The following is a 26,611-nucleotide window of genomic DNA, read 5'->3' as shown; positions in this document are numbered from 1 at the left end:
GCTCCCCAGCAGCGGCACCGCGGTTATCTGACATCTTATCCAAAGGATAGGGGATAAGATGTCTAGGGGCGGAGTACCCCTTTAAAGACCAAGCCCATTTTCACCTTAAGGACCAGAGCATTTCTGCAATTCTGGCCACTGTCAATTTAAGCATTAATAACTCTGGGACGCTTAAAATTATGAATTTGATTCCGAGATATGTTTTTGAAAATTTAGCATTTTTCTAACTTTGACGCTCTCTGCTTGTATGGAAAATGGACATGCCATATAAATTATATATTGATTCACATATACAATATGTCTACTTTATGTTTGCATCATAAAGTTGACATGGTTTTTCTTTTTGACGACATTAGAGGGCTTCAAAGTTTAGGAGCAATTTTCAAATTTTTCACGAAAATTTCAAAATCTGAATTTTTCAGGGACCAGTTTAGTTTTGAAGTGAATTTGAGGGTCTTTATGTTAGAAATACCCCATAATGGACCCCATTATGAAAACTGCACCCCACAAAGTATTAAAAATGACATTCAGAAAGTTTGTTAACCCTTAAGGTGTTTCACAGGAATAGCAGCAATGTTGAGGAGAAAATGCTAAATCTCCATTTTTTACACTAACATGTTCTTGTAGACCCATTTTTATTTTATTTTATTTTTTTCATTTTTACAGGGGGTAAAAGAAGAAGAATCCCACCAAAATTAGTAACCCAATTTCTCTTGAGTAAGGAAATACCTCATATGTTGATGTAAAGTGTTCTGCGAGCGCACTAGAGGGCTCAGATGAGAAGGGGCGACAATGGGATTTTGGAGAGCGAATTTAGCTGAAATGGTTTTTGGGGGGCATGTCGCATTTAGGAAGCCCCTATGGTGCCAGAACAGCATAAAAAAAAGAAAAATACCCATACCCATGGCATACTATTTTGGAAACTACACCCCTCAAGGAATGTAACAAGGGGTACAGTGAGCCTTAACACCCTACTGGCAATTGAAGACTTTTAGTTAAATTTGCATGTGTAAATAAAAAAAAAATTGTTTTCACTAAAATACTGGTTTTTGGGGCAGCATGTCGCATGTAGGAAGCCCCTATGGTGCCAGAACAGCAAGAAAAAGCTTAAAAACAAACAAACACATGACATACTATTTTGGGAACTACATCCCTCTAGGAATGTAACAAGGGGTACAGTGAGCCTCAACACCCCACAGGTATTTGAAGAATTTTCACTAAAGTTGGACGTGAAAATGAAAAATGTGATTTTTTTTTCACTAAAATGCTGGTGTTACCCAAAAATTTTTCGTTTTCGCAAGGGGTAATAGGAGAAAAAGCCCCCCAAAATTTGTAACTCCATATGTGGATGTTAAGGGCTCTGCAGGCGAACTACAATGCTCAGAAGAAAATGAGCGCCATTGGGCTTTTGAAGAGAGAATTTGTTAGGAATGGAAGTTGGGGGCCATCTGCATTTACAAAGCCCCCATGGTGCCAGAACAGTGGACACCCCCACATGTGACCTCATTTTGGAAACTACACCCCTACAAAATCTAATAAGTGGTGCAGTGAGCATTTACACCCCACTAGCATTTGACAGATCTTTGGAACAGTGGGCTGTGCAAATGAAAAAGTTAAATTTTTAATTTTCACGGACAATTGTTGAATACATTTTTCAGACACCTGTGGGGTGCAAATGCTCACTGCACCCCATAGTACATTCTGTGAGGGGTGTAGTTTTGAAAAAATGGGGTCACATGGGGGTCCACTGTTGTGGCACCATGGAGACTTTGTAAACACACATGACCTTTAATTCCGGACAAATTCTCTCTCCAAAAGCCCAATGGAGCTCCTTCTCTTCTGAGCATTGTCGTTCACCCGCAGAGCAGTTTACATCCACTTATGGGGTATTTCCATGGGGTTACAAATTTTGGGGGTCTTTTTTCCTATTTTCCCTTGTAAAAATTAAAAATTTAGGGTAACACTAGCATTTTGGTGAAAAATAATTATATTTTTCATTTTCACATCCAACTTTAATGAAAATTACACACCTGAGGGGTGTTAAATAACACACCTGTGGGGTGGTAAGACTCACTATACCCCTTGTTACGTTCCGCGAGGAGTGTAGTTTCCAAAATTGGCTCACATGTGGGCATTTATTTTTTTGCATTTGTGTCTGAACAGCTGTAAAATCAGCCACCCCGCTGCAAATCACCAATTTAGGCCTCAAATGTACATGGTGTGCTCTCACTCCTGAGCCCTGTTGTGCAACCGCAGAGAATTTTACGCCCACATATGGGGTATTTCCGTACTCAGGAGAAATTGTGTTACAAATTTGGGGGTCTTTTTTTTCCTTTTACCTCTTGTCAAAAAATGAAAAGTATGGGGCAACGCCAGCATGTTAGTGTAAAAAATTATATATTTTTACACTAACAGGCTGGTGTAGACCCCAAATTTTCCTTTTCTTACGGGGTAAAAGGAGAAAAAGCCCCCAAAATTTGTAACCCAATTTCTCCTAAGTACAAAAATACCCCATATGTGGCCCTAAACTGTTTCCTTGAAATATGACACGGCTGAGAGAGCGCCATGCAGGCCTAGATTAGGGATTTTCATAGGGGGTACCCAGATGCAAGCATTACAATTGCTTCCACTACCAAAAATATGCTACGCCAGTGATTCCCAAACAAGGTGCATCCAGCTGTTGCTAAACTCCCAGCATGCCTGGACAGTCAGTAGCTGTCCGGCAATGCTGAGAGTTGTTGTTTTGCAACAGCTGGAGGCTCCAATTTGGAAACCCTGCTGTAAGAGACGTTTTTCATTTTTATTAAGGTGGAAGGGGAGGGGGCAGTGTAAGAGTGTAGTGTATATGTAGTGTTTTACCCTTTATTTTGTGTAAGTGTAGTGTAGTGTTTTTAGGGTACATTCGCACAGGCAGGGGTTATGATGAGATTCCCGCTAGGAGTTTGAGCTGCGGCAAAAATTTGTAGTTGGAGAACCTTGAGTTAGGTTCTGTTAGCTAACTCAGTATTTTCCTACCAGTGTGCCTCCAGCTGTTGCAAAACTACAACTCTCAGCATGTACTAATTGCCAAAGGACATGCTGGGAGTTGTAGTTTTGCAACAGCTGGAGGCACGCAACTACAACTCCCAGCATGCCGAGACAGCCGTTTGCTGTTCATGCATGCTGGGAGTTGTAATTTTGGTTTAGAGACTACCGCCAAACTGTGGCCCTCCAGATGTTGCAAAACGATCCCAGCATGCCCAGACAGCAAACTGCACTTTAACCCATCCCCCCCAGCCCCCCGATCTGCTATTGGTCGGTCAGAAGGGATAGGAGGGGTGGCACCCCTGCCACCTCACTCCTATCCCTTCAGGGGGATCTGGGCTGTCTTTATTTTCTGGGTCACTGGAGACCCATATGACCCAGAATCGCGGAAGATTTGTGGCGATCGCAGGCGTTGGCACGGGATGCCTGCTGAACGATTTCGGCAAGCGTCTCGTTCCATTCATCGCCCAGTTACTGGCGGTAAACAGAAACGCAGACGGCGTACAGGTAACTGTACGCCCTTGGACCTGGTGGTGTTAAAACTCCGAATACTATTAAAGGGTACTCCAGTGCTTAAACATCTTATCCCCTATCCAAAGGATAGGGGATAAGATGCCTGATCACAGGAGTCCCGTAGCTGGGGACGCCCGGGATCATGCACGCGGCACCCCGTTTGTAATCAGTGCCCGGATACAATCAGAAAACAGAAACAGATTTAAAGCATATTTCAGTATCTGGCACCAATTATTTAAAAAAAATGTGGGTGACCCATTCCCTTTTATATGAATTCCTTTTCTTACCTGCGAATCCTTCATTACATTTACAGGTGTAATTTCCAATAGTGTTAGTGCAGGTTGCATTGGGTGAACAGTTGTTGCTGTTGGTCATGCATTCATCAAAATCTTCACAATGTGATCCATTCCCTAAATGATATAAAATATATATATATATAAGATATCCACCAGACTGTACCCCCAGTTTTTGCAGACACTTGTACAGCTTTTTATTTGGAACCTTACCCATCAACATATTAAAGGCAATCTGTCATGAGTTTTTACCATATATTATGTGTGGTGTTACATATGGTGAAATCTTCTTCCTCACAATCCAAGGGAGATGTTCCAACCAGCAGGGATGGTGAGGATGTGAAGTTAATAAGTGTCCTCCGCCGGCCCCTTAAGTAGTCCCATGAGTGTGGAGCTATACTCTCTTAGTCCCGCTTTTGTGCTGCATTCACGTCCCATTAGTATGATTGACAGCCCTCTTCACCGATCTGCTCCCTAAGCAGATGGAGCAAAGCAATGATGCGGGACATGCCCGGGCTGTCAATATTGCTGATGGTGTCGACAGCTGCAGGAACAGGACTAGGTGAGTAAAGATTTCTGCCTCGGGGACTATATACAGAACTAGGAGGAGACATTTTCTAACTTCATATCCTTACCATCCATTTCGGTAAAAAGTTTTTACCACATATAATGCGATGCCACACGTTATGTATGGTAAAATCTCATGACAAAGTTCCATACTTTGAAATTGGCACAAAAGACCACGAGTTTCAAATCTATTAGATCAGGTCTCCCTTTATCGCTTTTTGCTCTGGCTCCATGTTTTCCTTTTATATACATAAAAATATAGACCCTGACTAAACTATTGAATAGATTTAATAGTCCTATTTACAGGTTATCCACTAGTTACTCTCACTGAGATATAATACCATAGGGCAATATCACTATCACACCAAGAAGTAATATAGTCTCAGTTTATATTCTTACCTATGAATCTATTATAAGTACACTTGTGAATTCCTACTATGTTACCGCAGTTTGCATATGGAGAATAAATATGGCATATTAAAATAAATATTTATAATTGTATGTCTGTCTGTCTATCCATCCATACCACTGTTTAGCTGTAGCCATGCATTGAATTAAAGAGTAAACTGCATGCTATCATTTTAATCCTGTTAAAGGACTTTGCTCCAATCCCTTGTGCCGGACACTGCAATACATAACTATCATATCTGCAATATCCTTGTACAGTCTGTCTGTTACAGGCTGTACTAGGAGATTTAGCATAGCAGTAATAATGGCCATCAGAGGGCCCTGGCTGCCATTATAATCAATCAGCACTTTGCAAAACCCTAACAAGACTGGCACCTGATAACTGCCTAGATGCAGTGGTTACTATTGTTTAGTTTGGGCAGTGGTTAGATGATTGCTGTTGGAGTGATTTCTGATGCTGGTCACTGATAATAGATATTAGCTGCAGATACCATCTAAACACAACTGGGTTTAGAGCCGGCTCAGCTACCGAGTCCACTTCATACTCGCTACTCAACAATATAGCATGCCTTCAGTAAATATCAAATATTGGGAGTAGTGATGAGCGGCATTGGCCATATTCGAATTTGCGATATTTCGTGAATATATAGATGAATATTCATCCTATATTTGCAAATTTCGCGTATTCGTTATATTTGCATATGCGAATATTTGCATATGTAAATATTTGCATATGTGCGTATTCGAGGAAGAAAACCGTGAGGGGGTGGGCAACTTTACTATTGGTTTCTAGGGATGTTGTTGATAACCTCTGACAAGTGTATTTGCATCATTCTAATTGGCCCAAAAGTGAAAAGAAGGAATACGCGGAAAAACTAATATTCTCAATTTCGAATATATAGCAAATATATTCGCAATATTCGCGAATTTGCGATATTCACAATAAAAATTTGAAATGCGAATATTCACGCCCAACACTAATTGGGAGGGGGTTAAAAAATTATGGATGCATCCTTTACATTAATGCTATACATCATGCAGCTAAAGCTTTTCTTAGTCATTCACACATAACTAAGCTATATCCCTCAGATCAGTGGAAAAACAAATGGCTGAAATAATTAAAAAATAAAGCTAAAATGTCAGGATGTACATTTAAAAGAGAATTCTGGTACATAGCATCTTATCACCTTTTCACAGGATAGGGAATAGGTGTCTTGATTGCAGGTGAGTCAACCGCTAAGACCCCCCACAATCTCCTGCCTGGCGCCCCGGTGTTCTGAACATTTGTGTTCAGAACACTGGCTCTATTATTGTTAGGAGCGGCTGTGGTCGACACGCCCCCTCCATGTATCTTAGCTCTCGTGTATCTCCCGCTCTTCCATAGAGATGCATGTAGGGGTGTGTTGACCACAGATTTGTGCAGTGGTTGACAGTCTCCTTGCTTGTAGCAAAGATTGACTGAGATTCAGCACCATGGGGGAGATTTATTAAAACTGAGTTGCTGAGATGCCCATAGCAACCAATCAGATTGCTTCTTTCATTTTTCAGAGGCCTTGTCAAAAATGAGAGAAGCTATCTGATTGGTTGCTATGGGCAACTGCAAAGGCAGAGCATTTAAAGTGCAGGTCCCCAATCTGCTCCGCATGTATAGTCAGGCAAAGGCAGATGGCAAACTTTTTTTTCATATAATGCATCACGAGTCCCAAATCATGAGGTCCCTGCATGAGCGGGGAAGCCATAATGTAGGAATTGAGGAGTGGAGACATTCCTGCAGACTCTGGATATGCAACACTTCATTAAGCTAGTCTGGGACTGTCGGAGGGTATGTAGACTTCCAGTGTATAGCCACCAGAGTGTCCCTGTGGTCTGATTAAGCCTCCAGCACAAATCAGATACTGCAGGATAAAATTTATGAAGAAGAAAAGGAACCCTATACTATCGGGAGAGAAATTTGTAACTTGATTCCAGCAGTGCCTCAGAGTTTGATGTCCTGTGACAGAGTATGAACGAGGATTGCCAATTCGCAGTGCCAATAGTTTACATTCCCAGCTCCTTTGATTAGACCACTAATATCGGATTACTTGAGTCCAAGCACAAGAAATCTCTGAACCAGGTCTGGGTCAAGAGAGATGCTCATGGCCAAAATATTTTTATAATATTTATTAAAGTTACTCAGTAACTGCAAAGGCAGAGCATTTAAAGTGCATGTCCCCAATCTGCATACCTTGTATAGCACACTTTTTTTTTATCATATAATGCATCTCAAAGTAAAAAAAAAAAAAAAGTTAATGTAGGGCAAAATTGGAAAAAAAAATGGAATTGTGCAATTTTGTGGGGCAACATTTTTTTAAATTTATTTATTTATTTTAATTTTTTTTGCAGTTTAAATGGTTTATGGTCAAGAATATTGGAAACTTGAAAAAGAAAAAAGAAACTCTGTTTATTGCAATGTTGTGACTATAACTTTTTGGATTTTCCAGCTACAGAGCTGTGTTAGGATTTATGTTTTTGTGGCATGAGCTGTATGTTTCATTAACATGTTTGTATAGTTGTCTAGCTTTTTAATCACTTTTTAGTCAATTTTTTCTGTGACGAGATGTGACCAAAAATCTGTAGTTTTGGCATTTGGAACTTTTTAGCGTTTACGTCGCTGACTGTATTGCAGATTCAGGAATGTAATAATTTAATAGTTCAGACAATTATGATGCAGCGATACCAAATTTGTATATTCATTTTTTTAGTGCTGTTTTTATAAAATGGAAAAAGAGGGGTGCTTTACATTTTATCAGGGGGTGGATTTGTTTTATGTATTTATAAACATTTTTTTTACTTTATTTTTTACACATTTTTACCCCCTCTAAAGGCCTATTATAAGTCACAATTTAAAAAAAAAACATTTTTCAGAATCTGACACCAATTATAAATATATATATATATATATATATATATATATATATATATATATATATATGTGTGTGTGTGTGTGACAAATTCCCTTTTATATAATATGATTTCATTTTCTTACCTGTGAATCCTTCCTTACATTTACAAGTGTAACTTCCAATAGTGTTAGTGCAGGTTGCATTGGGTGTACAGATACTGCTGTTGGTCGTGCATTCATTAACATCTTCACAATGTGATCCATTCCCTAAATAATATAAAATAAATATTCTAAAAGATATTCACCAGATTGTACCCCCAGTTTTTGCAGATACTTATACTTAACATATTAAACATCTTAATCTCTTAAGGAGGTAGGGCGTACCTGTACGCCCTACGCCCGGTATCGGTGTTAAAAACGGGGTTACACCATGACCCAGCATCACACCGGCTCGGACCCAGCTGCTATTCATAGCCGGGACCCTGGGCTAACAGAGTGCGGCACCGATTGTTGTGCCGTGCGCTGTTAACCCTTCAGACGCGGCGATCAAAGTTGACCGCCGCGTCTGAAAACTAAAGTAAACGCTTCCCGGCAGCTCAGTCGGGCTGATCGGGACATCGCAATAAAATCGCGATGTTCTGATCAGCTGGGACACAGGTGGAGGTCTCCTTACCTCTCTCCGCGGCGTCTGATCGTCGATTGATTGCTCCAAGCCTGAGCTACAGGCTTGAGCAATCAAGCCCCTATCTCGCTGATCTGTGCAAAGCTATGGCTTTGCAGGGATCAGCATAAGAGATCAGTGTGTAAAGTGCTATAGCTCCCTATGGGAGCTATAGCACTGCAAAAAAAAAAGTGAAAAAAAAAGTTAACAAAGGTCATTTAACCCCTTCCCTAATAAAAGTTTGAATCACCCCCCTTTTCCCATTAAAAAACATATGTGGTATCGCCGCCTGTGAAAATGTCCGAACTATAAAAATATATTGTTAATTAAATCGCACGGTCAATGGCGTGCGCGCAAAAAAATTCCAAAGTCCAAAATAGTGTATTTTTGGTCACTTTTTATATCATGAAAAAAATGATTAAAAAGCGATCAAAATGTCCGATCAATACAAAAATGGCATCGATAAAAACTTCAGATCACGGCGCAAAAAATGAGTCCCCATACCGACCCGTACGCGAAAAAATCAAAAAGTTATAGGGGTTATAAAATGAGAATTTTTTATATATACATTTTCATGCATATAGTTATGATTTTTTTCCGAAGTACGACAATATCCAACCTATATAAGTAGGGTATAATTTTAATCGTATGGACCTACCAAACAAACATAAGGTGTTATTTTTACCGAAAAATGCACTGCGTAGAAACCGAAGCCCCCAAAAGTTACAAAATGAAATTTTTTCTTCAATTTTGTCGCACAATGAATTTTTTTCAGTTTCGCCGTGGATTTTTGGGTAAAATGACTAATGTCACTGCAAAATAGAATTGGTGACGCAAAAAATAAGCCATAATATGGAATTTTATTATATGGAATATGCAAAATTGAAAGCGGTATGATTTTTAGAAGGTGATGAGGAAAAAATGAAAATGCAAAAACGGAAAAACCCTGCGTCCTTAAGGGGTTAAACAAAATGCCTTTCACTCAGTAGGTACAATTGACCAAGCATTTCAAATCTACTTATCATTTATTGTGCTGGCTCCATGTTTTCTTTGTTTTTACCTAAAAATATAGGCCCTGACTGAACAGTTGAAAATAGTCCAAGTTAAAAATTGTTATCGCTGAGACTTAGTAGAACAGAATAATATCACTATCATACAAAGAAGTAATATTTTCGCTTAGCTATGAATCTATTATGTTATGGCAGTTTACATTAGGAGATATGAATAAATATATAATATTATGTCTCTATCTTTCTTTTTTTTATCCTCCCATCCATGTCATTGGTTAGTTGTAGCCATGTATTGAAAAGAGTGAACTGCATTCTAACATTTTAATCCCCTTAGAGGACTTATCCAAGCTCTGTTTCAATCAATTGTGCAGAACACTGCAATACATAACTATCATATCTGCAATATCCTTGTACAGTCTGCCTGTTTCCAGCTGTACTAAAAGATTTACCATAACAGCAATAGAGGCTTTTATAGGGCCCCTGGCTACCAATACAATCAATCAGCACTCTGCAAAACTGTTGAGAAGGTGTCTAATGGAACCCTAACAGGACCAGCACCTGTCTGATTACTTCCTAGATGCAGTAATTACTATTGTTTGGTTTGGGCATTGGTTAGATGACTGCTTTTAGAGTGATTTCTGACCCTCGTCACTGATGGCGGGTATTAGCTGCAGATACCAGCTGAAAACTGCCGGGTATGGAGCAGGCAAGGCTAACAAGTTCACTCCATACTCGCTACTCAACCATAAAGCATGTCTACTGTATTTATTAGATGTTGGGAGGGGTTATAAATTGATGGCTGTATCCTTCACATTGTGCTGCTGAAGCATTTTTAATCATTTATACAAACTAAGCTATAAACACTAGAACATCCCTAAGATCAGTGAGGAACAAATAGACTAGAGATTCAAAAAAAAAAAAAAAAAAAACATACCCAGGAGTTAAGGAAATTGCCATGTGTCATCAGAAGATGACCTATTGGTTAAAGAGGTACTCCGCCCCTAGACATCTTATCCCATATCCAAGTATAGGGGATAAGATGTCTGATCGTGGGGGTCCCGCTGTTGGAGACCCCCACGATCTCTCCTGCTGCCCCCCGAGTCATTAGCTGTACGGAGCTAAGTTTGCTCCGTGGCTGATGACTCACAATACAGGGGTCAGCGGTATGTGACATCACGGCCCCGCCCCCTTGTGACATCACACACCGCCCCCTTAATGCAAGTCTATCGCAAGTGGGACCCCCACAATCTCGTCTGCAGCCCCCCCAGTCATCAGCTGTACAGAGCTAAGTTTGCTTCGTGGCTGATGACTCACGATACAGGGGCAAGGGGTTTGTGACATCATGGCTCTGCCCCTCATGATGCCACACCCCTTAATGCAAGTCTATGGCATGATGGTGGCCATGCCCCTCCCATAGAGTTGTGTTAAGGGGCGGGGCATGATGTCACAAAGGGGCGTGGTCGGGATGTCACGAACCGCCGACCCTGTATCGTGAGTCATCAGCCACGGAACAAACTTAGCTACGTACAGCTGATAACACGGCGGCTGCAGAAGAGATTGCGGGGGTCTTCAGCAGTGGGACCCCCACGATCAGACATCTTATCTCCTATCCTTGGATAGGGGATAAGATGTCTAGGGGTGGACTACCCCTTTAAGATTTTATCTTTAACATATACCGTATTTTAAGTAATTTTGGTAAACTTTTTTTTTCAAATATCCCATGTTATTATTTATATCACATTATATATTTATTACAACACCAGTAGAAATAAAAGACAATTCATGATGTTCACAGCTTTAGTCTATTGTTGCCTGGCTCCATGGGGCATGCTGTAAATCATACCTAAAGGCTGTTAAAAACTGCTTAGGCAAAATGGCTGACCCAAAATAACGTACACAAAATAACAAGTTAAAATAAGAAAACAGATTAGGAAAAAAGAGCATTTTCAAAGCAGTTTCAGTATCCGGCACCAAACATTACAAAAATTCCCTTTAATATAATATGAATTTATTTGCTTACCTGCGAATCCTTCCTTACAGTTACAAGTGTAATTTCCAATAGCGTTAGTGCAGGTTGCATTGGGTGAACAGTTGTTGCTGTTGGTTGTGCATTCATTTATATCTTCACAATGTGATCCATTCCCTTAATAATATAAAATGTATATTCTAAAGTATTCTAAGATATCCATCAGATTGTACCACCAGTTTTTTCAGCCACTTAATAAAGCTTTTCATATGGAACCTTACACATCAACATATTTAACATCTCAAACAAAATTACTTTCTTTGAGTTGGTACAACAGACCAATGATAGACTACAGCAGGTCTCCCTTTATCTCTTATTGCTCTGGCTCCAGGTTTTTCTTGTATATACATAAAAATATAGGCCCTGAATGAACGATTGAATAGAATAGTCCTATTAATAGGTTATCCACCAGTTACTCTCACTCAGATATAATACCATAGGGCAATATCACTATCATACCAAGGAGTAATATAATCTCAGTTTATATTCTTACCTATGAATTCATCAGTACAAGTACAGGTTGTGACTTCCTACTGTGTTACAGCAGATTGCATTATGAGAATAAATATATATAATTGCATGTTTCTCTATATGTCTGTATGCCCATTCATGGCACTGCTTAGTTGTAGCTATGCATTGAATTAAAGAGTTAACTCCCTGATATCATTTTAATCCCCTTAAAGGACTTATCCAAGCTATGCTTTAATCCCTTGTGCAGGACACTGCAATACATAACTCATATCTGCAATATCCGTGTACAGTCTGCCTGTTACAGGTTGTACTAGGAGATTTAGCATAGCAGCAATAAAGGCCTTTAGAGGGCCCCTGACTGACATGATAATGAATCCGCAAGACTGACAATTGAAACCCTAACAGAACCTGTCTGATTACTTCCTAGATGCAGTGGTTACTATTGTTTAGTTTGGGTATTGGTTGGATCTGCTGTTGGAGTGATTTCTGATGCTGGCCATTGATGACCGGTATTAGCTGCAGATATTAGCTAATCAAAAGCCAGCAATGATGGAATATGGAATTTTTTTGGCATTTACCTTCTGACCGTCATGGAGGATTGTGAATGTAGAATGTAAATATTTTGGACTATTATGCATGTGGCGTTTTATTTGAAAAATGGAAAAAGGGGAGAATGTGATTGATTTTTTTTATTAGTGGGTTTTCTTTTTTAATCTTTTTAAAAAATGTTTTACTTTTTTTTTACACATTGCTTTGCCCCCATAGAGGCCTATCATAGCCCATCAGTAGAGATGGCTTACATAGATCATTGTAATGCTATTGTATTACTTTAACCCTTGTAATATGCACTCAATTGCTAAGGGCTGCCTAAGGAAGCCTTCAGCGATCACAAAATCCAGGGAGACACCAAGGGACTAGCAAGGCCCAAGGCTTCCCCAGCAACCCATTGTAACCCCAAGATTACTAGATTACATTGTGCAGGGGAGGGGGGGGGGTTGATGGGACCACTAGACAAAAAGGATAGTTGCCATTTAGTGTTTAAATGCTGTGATCACAAATAATGATGGACATAGGAGAGATTTCCGATGCCCGTCATTACTTGCAGCAGGCATCTGCCACTTAGGATGCGGACCCGACTCGTGGGCCCATGCCATATTCCCCTCATCTGACATACATGTACATCATAGGTTGGGAAAGGGTTGAATCTTACAGTTTTTGTTTTCACCACTAAACCTGATACTAAGCTGAGACCTTCAGTTTTGTCTATGATGATAAGGAGGCTGTCAGAAAGTGATTTTTTCAGCATTACAGTGACTGGTGACACCAGTAGACAGAGAATACAATACATGATGTTCACAGCTCAGCCTCCTCTTTCTTGTTAAATGACATTTGCAAATGTCACAGAGCATGCCCAGGAACCTTTCCCATTCATGTCAATGGGACAGATTCAGTCTATTGTTGCCCATGTCTATGGGGTGTGATGTAAAGCACATCTCTAAATGCTGTTAAAAACTGCTCAGGCCGGATGGCTGCTCTTATAATAACATACAGAAAAACTAAGTTACAGTCAATAAACATAAACAGATAAGAAGAAAAGCATGTTTCATGATCTGGCACCAATTTGTTTAAAAAAGAAAAAAAATCTAAGCAACACATTCCCTTTAATATAATATGAATTTATTTTCTTACCTGTGAATCCTTCCTTACATTTACAGATATAATTTCCAATATTGTTAGTGCAGGTTGCATACGGTGAACAGGTGTTTAAATTTGCGCATTCATCAATATCTTCACAATGTGATCCATTGCCTAAATAATATAAAATATGTCGGTCACTGATGGCAGGAATTAGCTGCAAATACCAGATAAACACTGCTGGGTATGGAGCAGGCTAGGCTAACAAGTCTACTCCATACTCAACCATATAGCACGCCTACAGTATATAATATCAAAATGTTAGGAGGAGTTATAAAAATCATGGATGCATCCTACACATTTATACCAAATATTGTACTGCTGAAGCTTTTCTCTGTAATTTACATAAACTAGGCTATGAACACTAGAACATCCCTCAGATCAGTGAGGATCAAACGGACTAGAGATTCAAAAAATAAAGCTTAAAATGTCAGGAAATCAGTACTTTTAACTAGAAGTAAGAACAAGGGTTGGAATGGTGAAGAGTTTAGGAGTCACTGTTCACATGTAGATGCATGGTGGACGAGGCTTTGGGGGAGATTTATCAAAAAGTGTGCAGAGGTAGAGTGGGTGCAGTTGCCCATGGCAACCAAACAGATTGCTTCTTTAACTTTTAAAGGGACCTGTGAAAAATGAAAGAAGCGATCTGATTGGTTGCCATGGGCAACTGCACCACTCTTCCTTTGCACAGTTTTTGATAAATCTCCGTTTGTCTTTAATTATTTTCACTGAGATTCAGTACAATGTGGCTAAGTTTCCTCCGTGGCTGATGACTCATGATACGGGGCGGGGGGTTCATGACTTCATGGCTCAACCCCCTCGTGACACCACACCCCCTTTATGCAAGTCTATGGCCCCCTCCCATAGACTTGCCTTAAGGCGGCGGTGCATGATGTCACAAGGGGGCGGGGCCATGATGTCACATACCGCCGACCCCTGTATCGTGAGCAAACTTAGCTCCGTACAGCTAATGACTCGGGGGGCTGCAGGAGAGATCGCGGGGGTCTCCAACAGCGGGACCCCCACAATCAGACATCTTATTTCCTATCCTTGCATAGAGGATAAGATGTCTAGGGGCAGAGTACCTCTTTAAGAAGTAACTCTTCACATGTAGACGCATGGAGGAGGCTGCAGTTTGTCTTTAATTATTTTCACTGAGATTCAGTACAATGCGGCAATACCGCTACCATACCATGGAGTAAAAGAGAATGTCGTATGGCATCAGAAGATGACGTATTGTTTAAATCAATATCTGATATAAATTTTGGTAAAGCTTTTTCAAATAGTTTGTTTTATTATCAAAATGGTATTGTCTATTATATTTATTTTGATACTAGGAAAAGAGAAGACAAAATATGATGTTCACAGCATGTCCAAAAGTGAGAGTATGCCCAGGAACCTTTTCCATTTATGTTAATAAGGCAACTTCAGTCTATTGTTGCCTATTAGTGTTGAGCGGCATAGGCCATATTCGAATTCGCGAATATTCACGAATATATGGACGAATATTCGTCATATATTCGCGAATATTCGCATATTCGTTATATTCTCATTTTATTTTTGCATATGCGAAAAATTAACATATGTGAATATTAGCATATACAAAATTAGCATATGCGAAACTTCGCATACGCGAAAATTAGCATATGCTAATTTTCGCATATGCGAATTCTCGCACGCCAGTCTCACACAGTAGTATTACAGCCTTCTTTACACCACACAAGCTGGAAGCAGAGAGGGGTGATCACTGTGATGTGTACTGTGAAAAAAAAAAAAAAATAACGAATATTCGTAATTACGAATACATAGCGCTATATTCGCGAAATTCGCGAATTCGCGAATATGCGATATTCGCGAATAATATTCGAATTGCGAATATTCGTGAGCAACACTATTGCCTATGTCCATGGAACGTGCTGTAAATCATATCGAAATGCTATACAAAACAGCTTGGGCAAGACAGCTGCCCTCATAATAATGAACAAAGAATGAAATAAAATTAGTTATAATTAATAAATAGAAATATATTAGAAAAAGGGGCATATTCAAAAAAGTATGGTATCTGGCACCAAACAGAAAAAAAAAATTAATTAGGCAACACATTTCCTTTAATATGAATTAATTTGCTTACCTGTGAATCCTTCCTTACATTTACAAGTGTAACTTCCAATAGTGTTAGTGCAGGTTGCATTAGGTGAACAGTTGTTGTTGGTCGTACATTCATCATTATCTTCACACAGTGATCCATTCCCTAAATAATATAAAATGTATATTCTAAAGTATTCTAAGATATTCACCAGATTGTACCGCCAGTTTTTGCAGGGACTTATACAGTTTTTCATTTGGAACCTTACCCATCAACATATTAAACATCTTAAGCAAAAGTACTTTCCTTAAGTTGTATAATAGACCTATAATAGATTATAGCAGGTCTCCCTTTATTTTTTATTGCACTGGCTCCATGTTTTCATTGTATATTCCTAAAAATAATGGCCCTGACTAAAAGATTTAATAGATTTGTTGGTCCGATTAACAGTTTTCCAACAGTCATTCTCACTGAGATCAAATAGAATAGGGCAATATCACTTTCATACCAAAAAGCAATATAGTCTCAGTTTATATTCTTACCTATGAATCCATTATAAGTACAGTTGTGACTTCTTACTTTGTTACAGCAGGTTGCATTAAAGGGGTACACCAGTGGAAAACAATATTTCAACTGGCTCCGGTAATTACTTCTATCATAAAATCTTAATCCTTCCAGTACTTATCAACTGCTGTATACTACAAAGGAAGTTGAGTTGTTCTTTTCTGTCTGACCACAGTGCTCTCTGCTGACACCTCTGTCCATATCAGAAACTGTCTGGAGCAGGAGAGGTTTGCTATGGGGATTTGCTCCTGCTCTAGACAGTTTCTGACATGGACAGAAGCATCACCAGAGAGCACTGTGTTCAGGCTGGAAAGAACTACACCACATCCTCTGTAGTATACAGCAGCTGATAAGTAATGAAAGGATTAAAAAAATTTTATAGAAGTAATTTACAATTGTATGTCTTTCTGTCTATCCATCCATGTCACCGCTTAACTGTAGTCATGTATTGAATAGTGAACTACATGTTAGTATTTTCTTGAAATACATTAGACAAGACAAATGATCGCACTATTGTATTAAGTCAGTGTTTCCTATTATCATGTATAAAGTAAATGCTCACATGTAAATCCACTGTTGCAGTCGCATGAAAAGCTTCCTGGCGCATTTATACACGTAGAATTAAAGGGGCATGAGTTATTGTCTTCACACTCATTTATATCTGGGGATTAAAGAAATATAAGATCAGTAAACGAGTGAGGTAATGGAGAACAATTTATATTTTACAGCAAATACAAACAAGTGCTCTACCTGAACAATGTGCTCCGTTCCCAGTGTAGCCAGGAGGACATTTATCACAACCAGTAGTGTTATCACAGGACACTCCGGGGAAGCACCCCTGAATGCACAGATTGGGTGGGTTTTGACAAAAATCACCAGTGTAATTATTGGTGCAGTTACAGTTTGAGATCTATAAATAAAGTAAAGATGGGGTTAAATTCCTAAAATCTAATAAAATGCTTATTAAGATATAGCAATGCAATGTTATTCTTGGTTTTACAGTGGATTGCAGGCAAACTTTCAGCATGATCTTTTTCCACATGTACATATGATACAGCCTATCAGGTTAAAGGGAGACAAATAACCTCCTTTTGCATGTTATGTTAATCTACAGTATTTGTCAAATAGGGCCTATATGCCCCTAATGCATCCAAATATCATTTTAATAGCAATCTATATATATATATATATATAAAACTCAACGTGTGTGTGTATGTGTGTATGTGTGTATGTATGTTCCACAAAAACTTTCAAACGGCTAAAGATATTAACATGAAACTTGGCACACATGTTACTTATATGTCAACAACAAACATAGGATAGGTAATTTAACCCTTACTCACCCCCATTTGCCAGGGGCAGGGCTTATGTTTAAGTATTCAAGTATTCAATGAGCACTTTTCCAGACTAGACGGGACCTACTGCATAGATAAAGATCACCAGCCATGGCTTACGGACTGTGTCAATGTGTTAGAGAACATTTTATTAATATCATTTTTTTACACAGGATTCCCTCTTTTAAACTTCATAACATGATCAATATATTCCCATTCAACATCATAGATCAAAGCAGAGATCAATCTGCCAACTGTTGCCAATTTATGATTTTTACTTATGGACTTTTTGTCAACCGTGACTATAAGATGGTGTAAAATATTGTATCACTTCTCTACTCGCCCCTCAACTTCATTCACTCCCTTCTTTGACATGCTTTAAGCTATTCCTTCAGTCTTGCATTTCCCCAGCTACCCCTATCTTATGCAATTCCTCCTTTCCCCCTGGCCTAAATCCTATGGACTTCTGATGGTGGACTGACCATAAGCTTATGTCTTGATCTCTTTTCCACTCTAAATTGCAACCTTTTCCTTTTGAGTAGCTCAGGACTTTTAATTTTTTGACATAGAAACATAGAATATGTTGGCAGATAAGAGCCATTTGGCCAATTTAGTCTGCCCAATATTCTGAATTAACCCTTGCTCCACCTGATTCCCGAGTTGACTTCACATTCTTTAAGGTGTTGGCTTTATACTTTTGTCTTCGCCCAGACACTAAATTGCAATTTATGTTACAGTTGGAGGAAGTTCTTCATGCTACCATCTCCCTCTCAGACTGGCAGTTGTGGTCCCATTAATTGAGTAAAAGGAGTAAAACTGGAGAAAAAGGCTGGCGATGGTGCTGCTCGATCAGGTCAATTCACTGGAGTCCAGATGTAAGGAGTATCAAAATTTTATTGACACAAAATACAATATGGACAGGATATTAACAAAGTACAAGGCGCGTTTCGGGAGTAAATTCAATTGTGAGAAATGGCTGTCCCACGGAATTACACAAGGCGCTGTCCTCTCTCTTTTACTCTATACTATATTAATTGAGTAAAGGTATTTTTGCTGACTGAAACAGCTCTGAACATATTAAGCCCCGGAAACTTCTACTCTATATTTCCTGCATTCTCCCCACTATGTTTCCAGGAACACCAGGAGTTAGGTTTGATGTGCTATATATGATGGATGTTTCCTCTGGTTACTGAGTTTTTGTATAAAGTAGTGGCCTTTATTTTAGGGGTAACAGGGATCTGCTGTCCTGACCAACTAGCACTGTTAACTAGCACTATTTCCATTCCCAGCCCTCCCCTACCTTATCTATCCCCACCCCCTCTGATCTTATCTATTCCCACCCTTCCTGATCATCCATATCCACACCTTTCTGACCTTCTTTATCCCCACCCTCCCTTAGCATCCCTATTCCCACCCTCCCTGACCATCCCTAACCCCACCCTTCCTGACCATCCCAATCCCTACCCTCCCTGACCTCCTTTATCCTCACCCTGAAAAACCATCCCTATCCTTATACTTTAGTTCATTTCATACAATGTTCCTTGGAATGTATTTTCTTGTTCTTCTGTTTAAATAAATTAATCCTTTTAAATCTGAAAAAAACTGAAGTCCAGTCATAGCCATTATAATAAATCAAAAAATTACATCGGAGACAAAAAAAAGTGTGATGTGATAATAAAGAGTCTGGTGGCTCTGGCTACATAGAAGGGCATAAAAAATACAGAATTGTAAGATTATATTGGTTATCAACAGTCAGGCTAAACATTAACAGAAGAAATCTTCCAAAGTATTAAAATCTGCTACTTACAGAAAGGGAAGTTCCATTGACTTTAGATAGTGTACTATAATCACACTCAGATTCCTGATTACAACCGCAGACAACAAAGGATGGCTGCAAAGTTGATGACAACTTTTGGGAGTCATTTGCTATTAGATTGAAGGTAAATCCTTCCATACTTTTTGGTGACCACGTCAAAGTTCCATTTACTGTTGGAGAAATAAAAAATTAATATATAAAAATGATAAAAAATCTCATGGTATTAAAGTATAAAATAATGTATGTTTGTATTGTTTTTCTCAGCATGCACTGGTATCATTAAATAATTATTTGTAACACATAGTATATTTAGGACATTAACACGACTGCATGATCTGACTAAATGCTTTTGTAGTCTGGAACCATACAAATTATGTTAGCATTTAAAGAAATATAATTATTTGCAAAGTAACTTCTTCTTTGTATTTTGTTATTTGAGCATTGCAGAGGGGTTTTAGAAATGCACAGTCTCTAAAAGACTTAAAGGGGTACTCCATTGGAAAAAAAATGACATAAATCAACTGGTGCCAGAGTTAAACAGATTTGTAAATGACTTCTATTAAAAAATCTTAATCCTTCCAGTACTTATTATCAGCTGTATGTTCCAGAGGAAGTTCTTTTCTTTTTGAATTTCCTGTCTGACCACAGTGCTCTCTGCTGACACCTCTGTCCATTTTAGGAACTGTCCAGAGTAAAAGCAAGTCCCCATAGGAAACCTATCCTGCTCTGGGCAGTTCCTAAAATGGACAGAGGTGTCAGCAGAGAGCACTGTGGTCAGACAGAAAAGAAATTAAAAAAGAAAAAAACTTCCTCTGGAACATACAGCAGTTAATAAGTACTAGAAGGATTAAGATTTTTAAGATTTGTAAAAACATTTTTTCCAGTGGATTACGCCTTTAATGTACCATAATGCTTCTAAAATGTAGCTGAATGAGGACTTCCTTTAAAATATAACATATTCTCAGACATGTGAAATGAAATATGTGGGATCACTCACCAGTTAGTGTAATATCTAAATGTGTACGATCAGCAGAGAAGACTACTCCTGTGCCATTGGCAGTATACTGAACTGTTACCGTCCTTTTTAAGAAAGCTTTTATAATTGAATTTCCAGTAATAAATGGAGGTATAGCATCTGAAATAGTAAAGAGAATTGGTCAAACATGAGTTAAAGAAAACATATTGTTCTTTATTTTTCACTTATTTGTGGGAAGGTTTTATGTTTCCCATATTACATTTCTAGCATACTTTCCCTCATATTCTTAAACATGATTTTCAGATGTTAAGATCTTTTGGGGAATTAGACATGCATTAAAGTGTGCCAATATGCAAGTATGTATTTATAACAATATTATGTAGATACAGTCTATGTAGATAAAAGCATGATCGCACTCACCCAGAACATATAAAAGATCCTCTTTATTGAAACACTTCTTTAAAACATTCCGGAGCTTGGGTAGGGAGATGCGGTCAGTGTCCGCTGACTGCCTGGCTGAGGAGAGGCAGCGTTCCTTTTGCGGTTCTGCCTGCTTTCTCAAGCCTACTGCATGTCCGTAGGCTTGAGAAAGCGGGCAGAACCCCGAAAGGAACGTTGCCTCTCCTCAGCCGGTCAGTCAGCGGACACTGACCGCATCTCCCTAGCCAAGCTCCGGAATGTTTTAAAGAAGTGTTTCAATAAAGAGGACCTTTTATATGTTCTGGGTGAGTGCAATCATGCTTTTATCTACATAGACTTTTTTTGCATGTAACGTATATCTTGATATGCACCCCCAGGTGGTCACTTACCTATATCAACCTATGCTTTTCTAATTCGGACCTGTGGATTTTTTGCTAGTCCCATTTATTACAACAATTGTGCCTGCCCAGCTTCTCTCAGCCTAGAGGATTATATGTAGATGGTTTGGTGGAATGCAACATTTACTAAAGATGAGCGAGCCGAATCCAGCAAACCCGGATTCAATCTGAACTTAAGGATTTTTTTCTGGCTCAGCGAACACTTGAGCTTTTACCAGTTTGGCTCGCATGAGCTGGTAAATAGTGCGGAAAACCTGAAAGCATGTTTTTTTGTCAGTCGGAAGAAGCAGGGTGGGCAGGGGGTGGTGAGATGACATCAGGACATCAGCATATCCCATGATAACCCAGGTCTATCATGTGATTGGCTTCTTTCATGTGTCAATCAGCACAAAAGTCAATAGGACACAGCAAGGGTGAAGGCATTTTACACAGATAAGAGGCAGTGACATCACCCACTGCATACAGAGCTGAAGGAACTGCTAGAGAGAGAGGGAGAGAGATAGAGAGAGAGAGACATTACTAGGGACAGATTGTGATTGGAACGATAGATACAGATTAGAAAGAGAGAAGAAAGAGGGACAGTTGGTGATTAGAAGCATAGAGAAATACAGATTAGAAATAGAGACCTGTGTGTGTGAACAGGATTCAATCCCCATGCAAGAACCCTATAGGAGCTACTGTACACCAAAACAGCACATAAAGGGACATCCTTATCACAGCCTCTGAAGGGCTCATCTTTTGCTAACACAAATCCAAAGCCTTTTTCAAGGCTTATACCTGCATATACCTGAATTCATTAGTGTTCCTGAACCAGCTAAAGTAGCCAGTGAGGTGCAGTGATCAGTGTTACCCTCAAAACGTATTCAAGTAACACCTATATACTTATAGGATCTGTCAATGAAGTAGTGATTTATGACTATAATAGTGTGACTGAACCAGCTACAGTAGTCAATGAGGTGCAGTGATCTGTGCCACCCACCCACAATAGCGTATTCAAGTAGCAAATATATACCTATAGGGCCTGTTAACACAGTTGTGAATATAATAGATTTCTGCAAACACTTTCATTATTCATTGTGCTGTCATTTCTTCCACACAAAAAGGGAAACTTTATGCCGCTTTATTTTGGTGTGAATTAGCCTAAAAAATGGGCGAGGTGCAATAGGTACCATGGATTCCCACATGTCACCATAACTGAGCCTTAATAGTGTTAGACAGGGGTTTAGAGCTGTTAGGCAGTGTTATATACATGTTTAGGTGCTTATTTCATTGCCGGTTCAACTCAAACCAAGCTGAACTGAACTCCCAATTTCCAAGAAGTTTGGCAAACCAAACTTTTCAAACATTCTAACATTCAACTGCATCATCCTCTATGATACATAGCTACCATGCATTTCATTGTTAAACTGCAATATCAAGCCTTGGGTCATGGCTTAATAATGTTTGGGGGGGGATGGGATGGTGGGGTGCTACTGCTTTACATGTTGTGCTGATAATGATGTGACGTCAGGGGAGCAGGGCAATACACTGCATTGGAGCATTGTTAGGCTGGGTTCACATACGACCGGCATCCGGAATAGGTGAGCTCGGCCTATGTCTTGACACAACTGATGCCCCAATTGATGACAAGTTGTCATCAGTTGTATTGCATCCGGAGTCCATTGTTCTGCTGTCCTGGACCCCCCGGCATGTCCAACCATCTAGTGTCAAAATTGATATGCTGAATGATTGTGAACTGTCCTATTGAATTGAATGGGATCAGTTCTAGCATTAGTTTCCCTCCGGTGCACGCTGGAGAAAAACTGTGCCGGATGGCTGATATATGTGATCCAGCCTAACAAAGCTGTAGAAATACTGCATAGAAGCAATGTTAATGTAGTAGTATTAACTTTATACATTTTTTTAAATTTGTTAGGTATCTAAATGGCACATCTGAAGAAACAATACATATCCCCTGAATTCTAACTGTTTTGTCGTGATTAAATAAATTATCAATGATATATTAAAAAACTGCAGCAAAAAAAGTTAAAGATACTCACTTAAAATGATGTTGGTTTCTGTCAATTGTATTGACACCTCCCTGGTTGCTAAGCCCAGTTCTGTTTGATTGGTGCTTAAAGCATCAAATATACATTCAGGTTTATCACCACATATCTGCTGTAATTCATTATACTTTTCTGGAAATTGATTTTTAAGGTCACTGAGGAAAACTGGCTTAAATGTGCTTATTCCTTCTGCCTTCGGCTTCGTAAACAATATTTCTCCCTTGACTTCCCCTGTATATAAGAGAAATAGAACATGTATTGCTTAAGATACAATGTGACACTGTTCCCTATAGGTCTGCTTCATATTACAACTCTATTGTATATATATCGGCATCACTATATAGGCATAAACACTCGGTCTATGTTACAAGATAAGCTATTCATTTCATTGAATTTATTATTTACTTTATTTATATAGCGCCTACAGATTCCGCAGCGCTTACAATTATGGGGTACAAACAAAGACAAGTATCTATTGAATGGCATGTTATTTAAGTAGTATGAAAGCAGTAGTATGAAATCAGTTTGAAAGTAATTCCTGTTTTCCTCAAAGATATTACTTGGTGATCATACAATAAGGATCTGTCCAATTACCTACTTATTATGTAATACTTACACTCCATTCCATAATAGAATATTTGTTCTTCTGAGCTGTTGATAGGAATAGTTGTACCATTGTCAAAAAATAAATCATCGTTCTGGTTATTGTTCCAGGTGCCTAAAAAAAGTTCCATTAGAATTAATGACTAAACCTTTACAACCAAGCAGCTTTATATAACCAATTATTGAAGAAGGAGCTTTTAACACTGAGCTATAATTATGTTGGAAAAAGATTAATAACTGAGGGAAAATAGTATGAATGGACCAGCAACAATTGGATCATTAAGACATATTTAAACAGAATATGATTAAAGTAGCACTCTGGCATTAATTGCTTTCCCTCGCAGCTAATACCAGGCATAATGTAAATAACCTCGCTGGTAGTTCCCTTATGCCATTCTTTTCAACATACAATCCTGTTCGACACTTTAGCTACTTTAGCAAGTCAGATGGTGTCAGAGCAGGACCAGTAAGAGAATTACCAGTGTGCGTGTCACATCTTGTAGGGGTGAGCCCTAAAAGCCCATTGTCCCAACCTTCTGGACAATTCACCTTAAGGGGCAGACCCTAACTGAGTGGTGGTCTCAATGCTTGCTAATGGGAAGGGAAAGAACAGACAAATTAACACCAAACTATCACAACAAAGTCTAAATCAGAATTCCAAAAGAAAACCAGAGTGAGGTCTGAGTAAAAACCTAAGGGCAGCAGCAAAAAAATAAATTAAAAAAAAAAAAGGTAGAAGAAGCAAGCAAAGAAATCCAGGACATCAAAGAATTTGCATTAAAGGAAGAACATGTATGATGGTTAAAAAAAAAAAAAAACAGAAAGCACAGGTGCCTGCGGCCAGCAGGTGCCTTCTTAAATATTTTGGGCAGGTTGATCGTGGAATGGCGATGTTGGACCTAAAGTGTCCCGACATCCCTGTTCTCAGTAGGCCTTTTATCCCCACTGTCATCAGCTACCACACCTCCAGCAGTGCCACAGACCAGTAAGGACTGGTAAGTACCTAGTGTCTACATTATGTGTAGTACTAACTGGCAAGAAATAAGGAGTGCTGCTTCAGATTAAAAATCATAACATGAAATTACTACTTTACAGGGAATTGAAAGACTGGAACTTACCCAGCAGTCCTTTTGTGTTGTTTAAGAAATCACTAGGAAGATTGGTTACAGCAGTCAGCATACCAAGCTGGGCGGACACTTCCACAGAAACAAAACTTTCAAATGTTGCAGTAATCACTGAGCTATCTTTTTTGAGTAAGACCGCTGGATTGGTGTTACTAATATTGGCATTCATGTCTACAACAAAAAAGAAATAGTAATAAATGATTGTTTTATACAGATATTGTTGGCTTTGACAGGAATTCATTTTCCCAATGATCATTATATTTAAAGTTAAAGCTAATAAAATAGAAATGTAAAATATACATATATATTGAGATATATCAAAAACAATATTATTAAAAAGCAGAATGCATCTAGTACATTTTGGGGTAAAATAGATAGCATTCACTCAGAAGTAAATGCCTCATAAATGTGGTTATGCATATTATTGACACAAATGCTTTTTATTTATATCTTACTATTTAGGAGTTTGTGTTTAAGATTTCTCATCTTAAGTTGACCATGTATTTTCAATAGCTATGGGTCAAAGATCCAATTGTCCAACAGCTAGCTCTCCCGATTTCTTCATGACTTGACCCTTTGGGTTGCCCAAATATCCATGTGTTTTCAATGGGGAGGGGCAGGGGAAGTCACAGCCAGACAGCTCTGGTGGTGGCTTATGTCTCCCATAACAATAGGGTTGGGCAATTGTAATCCAACATGTCCGACCCTTCTCTCCACCGACAAAATTTGTTGGTGAAAAGTTTGAAATCCACTGGAGTTGGCAGGTTCAGTTGATTTTTGTCTAAGGTATTTGGGAACCTTTAGACATGCTCTACTTTTTGCGCAAATTTTACAGACTTGAATGGATGCAGTTTCTTCTGGCTGCTTTACCTTGTGAAATGGATGGCTCCATTCCATTCCAATATTAGACGTCCCCCCCCACCACCTATTACAGTCATCAATAATCTTATGATTGAAGCACTCTTATTTAACAGTTGTGAGGAATACTACACAATAATAATAAAATGTCTATTTTCAAGTTTCGGTTCATAAAACAGACAAGGCAGTGCGCTCTAAGCTCCAAAACTAATGATACTTACCACTTGAAAAAGTGAATACCGCATCTTTACCATCCAGAAGAGCAGTTGTATAATTAGAACTCTCCAGATACCACTCCACCTGTGATTTGTGTGAAGAAAATATTATAGTTTAGAATAATGGCAATGATCAAAAAAATTTTTGATTCCTATCTGCAGTGAACTTTTTTTAATCATTGTTATAGATGTCTTGCGCAGCTATGTGACTGACAATACATGCTAAAAATACAAAAAGCATATCAGTCCTCTAGAAATGATTAAATAATAATAGAGATTTAAAGATACCTATCATTTAGTTCATATTTACTGAATGACATATATATATATATATATATATATATATATATATATATAGATCCCTACCTAATTACAATATCCATCCTGCCTTTTTTTTACTTACATATAAATCCACTTTTTCTATTCTTCCTTGCTGCTCACTGTATTTGAGCTCCGTCCAGAAGGTTGAAGCGTTCCCCGTCAGGTGCGTTGTCATCTAAAGCCCTGCTGTGGAGAACTTCTGCCCTCTCTCATCTATACTGTGCACAGACTCGGGAGTGCACATAGATGAGACAGCCAATCCTGTTGCAGGCTGCTCCTCAATCCTATCCTCTCTGTATTGC

At 38.8% G+C, this 26,611-nt stretch overlaps 1 protein-coding gene across 1 annotated transcript in view; it reads right to left on the bottom strand.

Moving 5' to 3' along the window:
* MUC4 (mucin 4, cell surface associated) overlaps positions 1-26,611 on the bottom strand; it is a 65,610-nt gene that overhangs the window by 21,141 nt on the left and 17,858 nt on the right. Inside the window, exons 11-23 of the mRNA XM_056565502.1 lie at positions 25,995-26,073; positions 24,910-25,086; positions 23,805-23,906; positions 23,183-23,419; positions 20,347-20,484; positions 19,341-19,519; positions 16,950-17,109; positions 16,762-16,860; positions 15,681-15,800; positions 13,544-13,663; positions 11,378-11,500; positions 7,831-7,953; positions 3,825-3,947 (exon numbers count right to left, since the gene is read on the bottom strand). Coding sequence (XP_056421477.1) covers positions 3,825-3,947; positions 7,831-7,953; positions 11,378-11,500; positions 13,544-13,663; positions 15,681-15,800; positions 16,762-16,860; positions 16,950-17,109; positions 19,341-19,519; positions 20,347-20,484; positions 23,183-23,419; positions 23,805-23,906; positions 24,910-25,086; positions 25,995-26,073 — 1,780 coding nt within the window. The remainder of the gene's footprint in view (positions 1-3,824; positions 3,948-7,830; positions 7,954-11,377; positions 11,501-13,543; positions 13,664-15,680; positions 15,801-16,761; positions 16,861-16,949; positions 17,110-19,340; positions 19,520-20,346; positions 20,485-23,182; positions 23,420-23,804; positions 23,907-24,909; positions 25,087-25,994; positions 26,074-26,611) is intronic.

Source organism: Hyla sarda, chromosome 3, assembly GCF_029499605.1.
Source record: "Hyla sarda isolate aHylSar1 chromosome 3, aHylSar1.hap1, whole genome shotgun sequence".
Lineage (NCBI taxonomy): Eukaryota > Metazoa > Chordata > Amphibia > Anura > Hylidae > Hyla > Hyla sarda.
The sequence above is the reverse complement of the archived record's forward strand: the minus strand, read 5'-3'. Positions and strand labels throughout refer to the sequence as shown.